The 1,266-nt window shown below is 71.1% G+C and overlaps 2 protein-coding genes across 2 annotated transcripts in view; both read right to left on the bottom strand.

Moving 5' to 3' along the window:
- The window catches only part of IDH3A (isocitrate dehydrogenase (NAD(+)) 3 catalytic subunit alpha), a 207,535-nt gene that overhangs the window by 139,184 nt on the left and 67,085 nt on the right, over positions 1-1,266 (bottom strand). The gene's annotated exons all lie outside the window — the stretch shown is intronic.
- The window catches only part of ADAMTS7 (ADAM metallopeptidase with thrombospondin type 1 motif 7), a 27,056-nt gene that overhangs the window by 22,886 nt on the left and 2,904 nt on the right, over positions 1-1,266 (bottom strand). Inside the window, 2 exon segments of the mRNA XM_077774250.1 lie at positions 88-184; positions 382-447. Of these exon segments, the coding sequence (XP_077630376.1) occupies positions 88-184; positions 382-447 (163 nt within the window).

Here is a 1,266-nt window from a genome sequence, read left to right as displayed (position 1 = left end):
GGGGGGACGGGCAGAGATGGGGGACGGGCAGAGATGGGGGACGGGCAGAGATGGGGGGACAGGCAGAGACTCCAGGGTGGGGCTCACAGAGTGGGTGCGCGTGCCCTGTGAGCCCGGACAGGGAGGCAGGAAGGAGCCAGGCCCCAGGAGAGGCCATGGGGGCCAGGCGGGCGCAGCGCCCGGCCTACAGGGACACCCAGACAGGTGGGCGGAAGTGAACGGCCAGGACTCCAGCCGAGCGCGGGGCCTCTGTCAGGCTGAGCCCTGAGAAGAGAGGACCTTGGGGCCCAGGCCTCACTCATCCCCTGCCCTGGGGGCCAGGCCGTGCTGTCCCGCCTCAGTCTCCCCTCCTGAACCCTGGTCTTAAGCGCCTCCCCTCACTGGGCAGAGGAGGCCACACGAAGGGCCAGTGGGGCCTCTGAGGCCTCGCGCGCCAGGCTGTGGCTTCTATCGCACAAGGTGGGGAGCAGGTGGCCGGGTCAGGCGGGCGCTGGCCCAGGGCCTTGCCTGCCGATGAGGACGGGCCGTGGGGGTCCGAGGGCCACAGAACGGGGCCCGTCCCACCCCTGAGCCCTGGCTTCACGGCTGTGAGCGGGCGGCCAGTCAGGGGCTGACCTCCTAGGTCTTCCCCAAGGGCCGCCGGAGGTGAGGGGACCTGGTGTGGGGGCCTCAGATGCCGCCCAGCCGCGGACCGCACACCCTCACTCCGTCCTCAGCACCAGCCCCAGGGAGCAGCCGTGCCGCGCGCTGGCCGCCCAGGCCCAGATCTTCCCTCTCACGGGCGGCCACAGGGGCCCAGGCTCCCGTGGGCCCTGCCCCGCCTCGATGTGTGACCCGAGCAAGTCACACACCCTCCAGGGCCCCGTTCTCTCAACAGGCGCGTGGTGTGCAGAGCCGTGTGCCGGGCCTCTCAGCCACCGTCATATCCCCAGCTCGCAGAAGAGCAAGCTGAGGCTCAGATGGGTCACGTGCCCGTGCCACCAGCTCGTGGACCAGAGAACTGAACAGACCCCAAGACCTCTCACGAATGCTGGGGTCGCAGGCAGGGGCTGCGCTGACAGGTGCTCCCCTGTCCCCAGCGCCCAACCAGCCTTTGGACCAGGGTGAGTGAACGAGCCCGTCCACCATCCCCCCCCCCGGTGGGCCCGGGACCATGATGGCCTCCCAAATGCCAGCTGCACCAGCGAGGTCGCTGCACACCCGTGCGCTGCAGGCCCCGCCCCCTGCCCAGGCCCTCTCGGGGCCCCCCCCCGGGCTCACCAGCCA

This window comes from Crocuta crocuta, unplaced genomic scaffold (assembly GCF_008692635.1).
Source record: "Crocuta crocuta isolate KB4526 unplaced genomic scaffold, BGI_CrCroc_1.0 scaffold7, whole genome shotgun sequence".
NCBI lineage: Eukaryota > Metazoa > Chordata > Mammalia > Carnivora > Hyaenidae > Crocuta > Crocuta crocuta.
The sequence above is the reverse complement of the archived record's forward strand: the minus strand, read 5'-3'. Positions and strand labels throughout refer to the sequence as shown.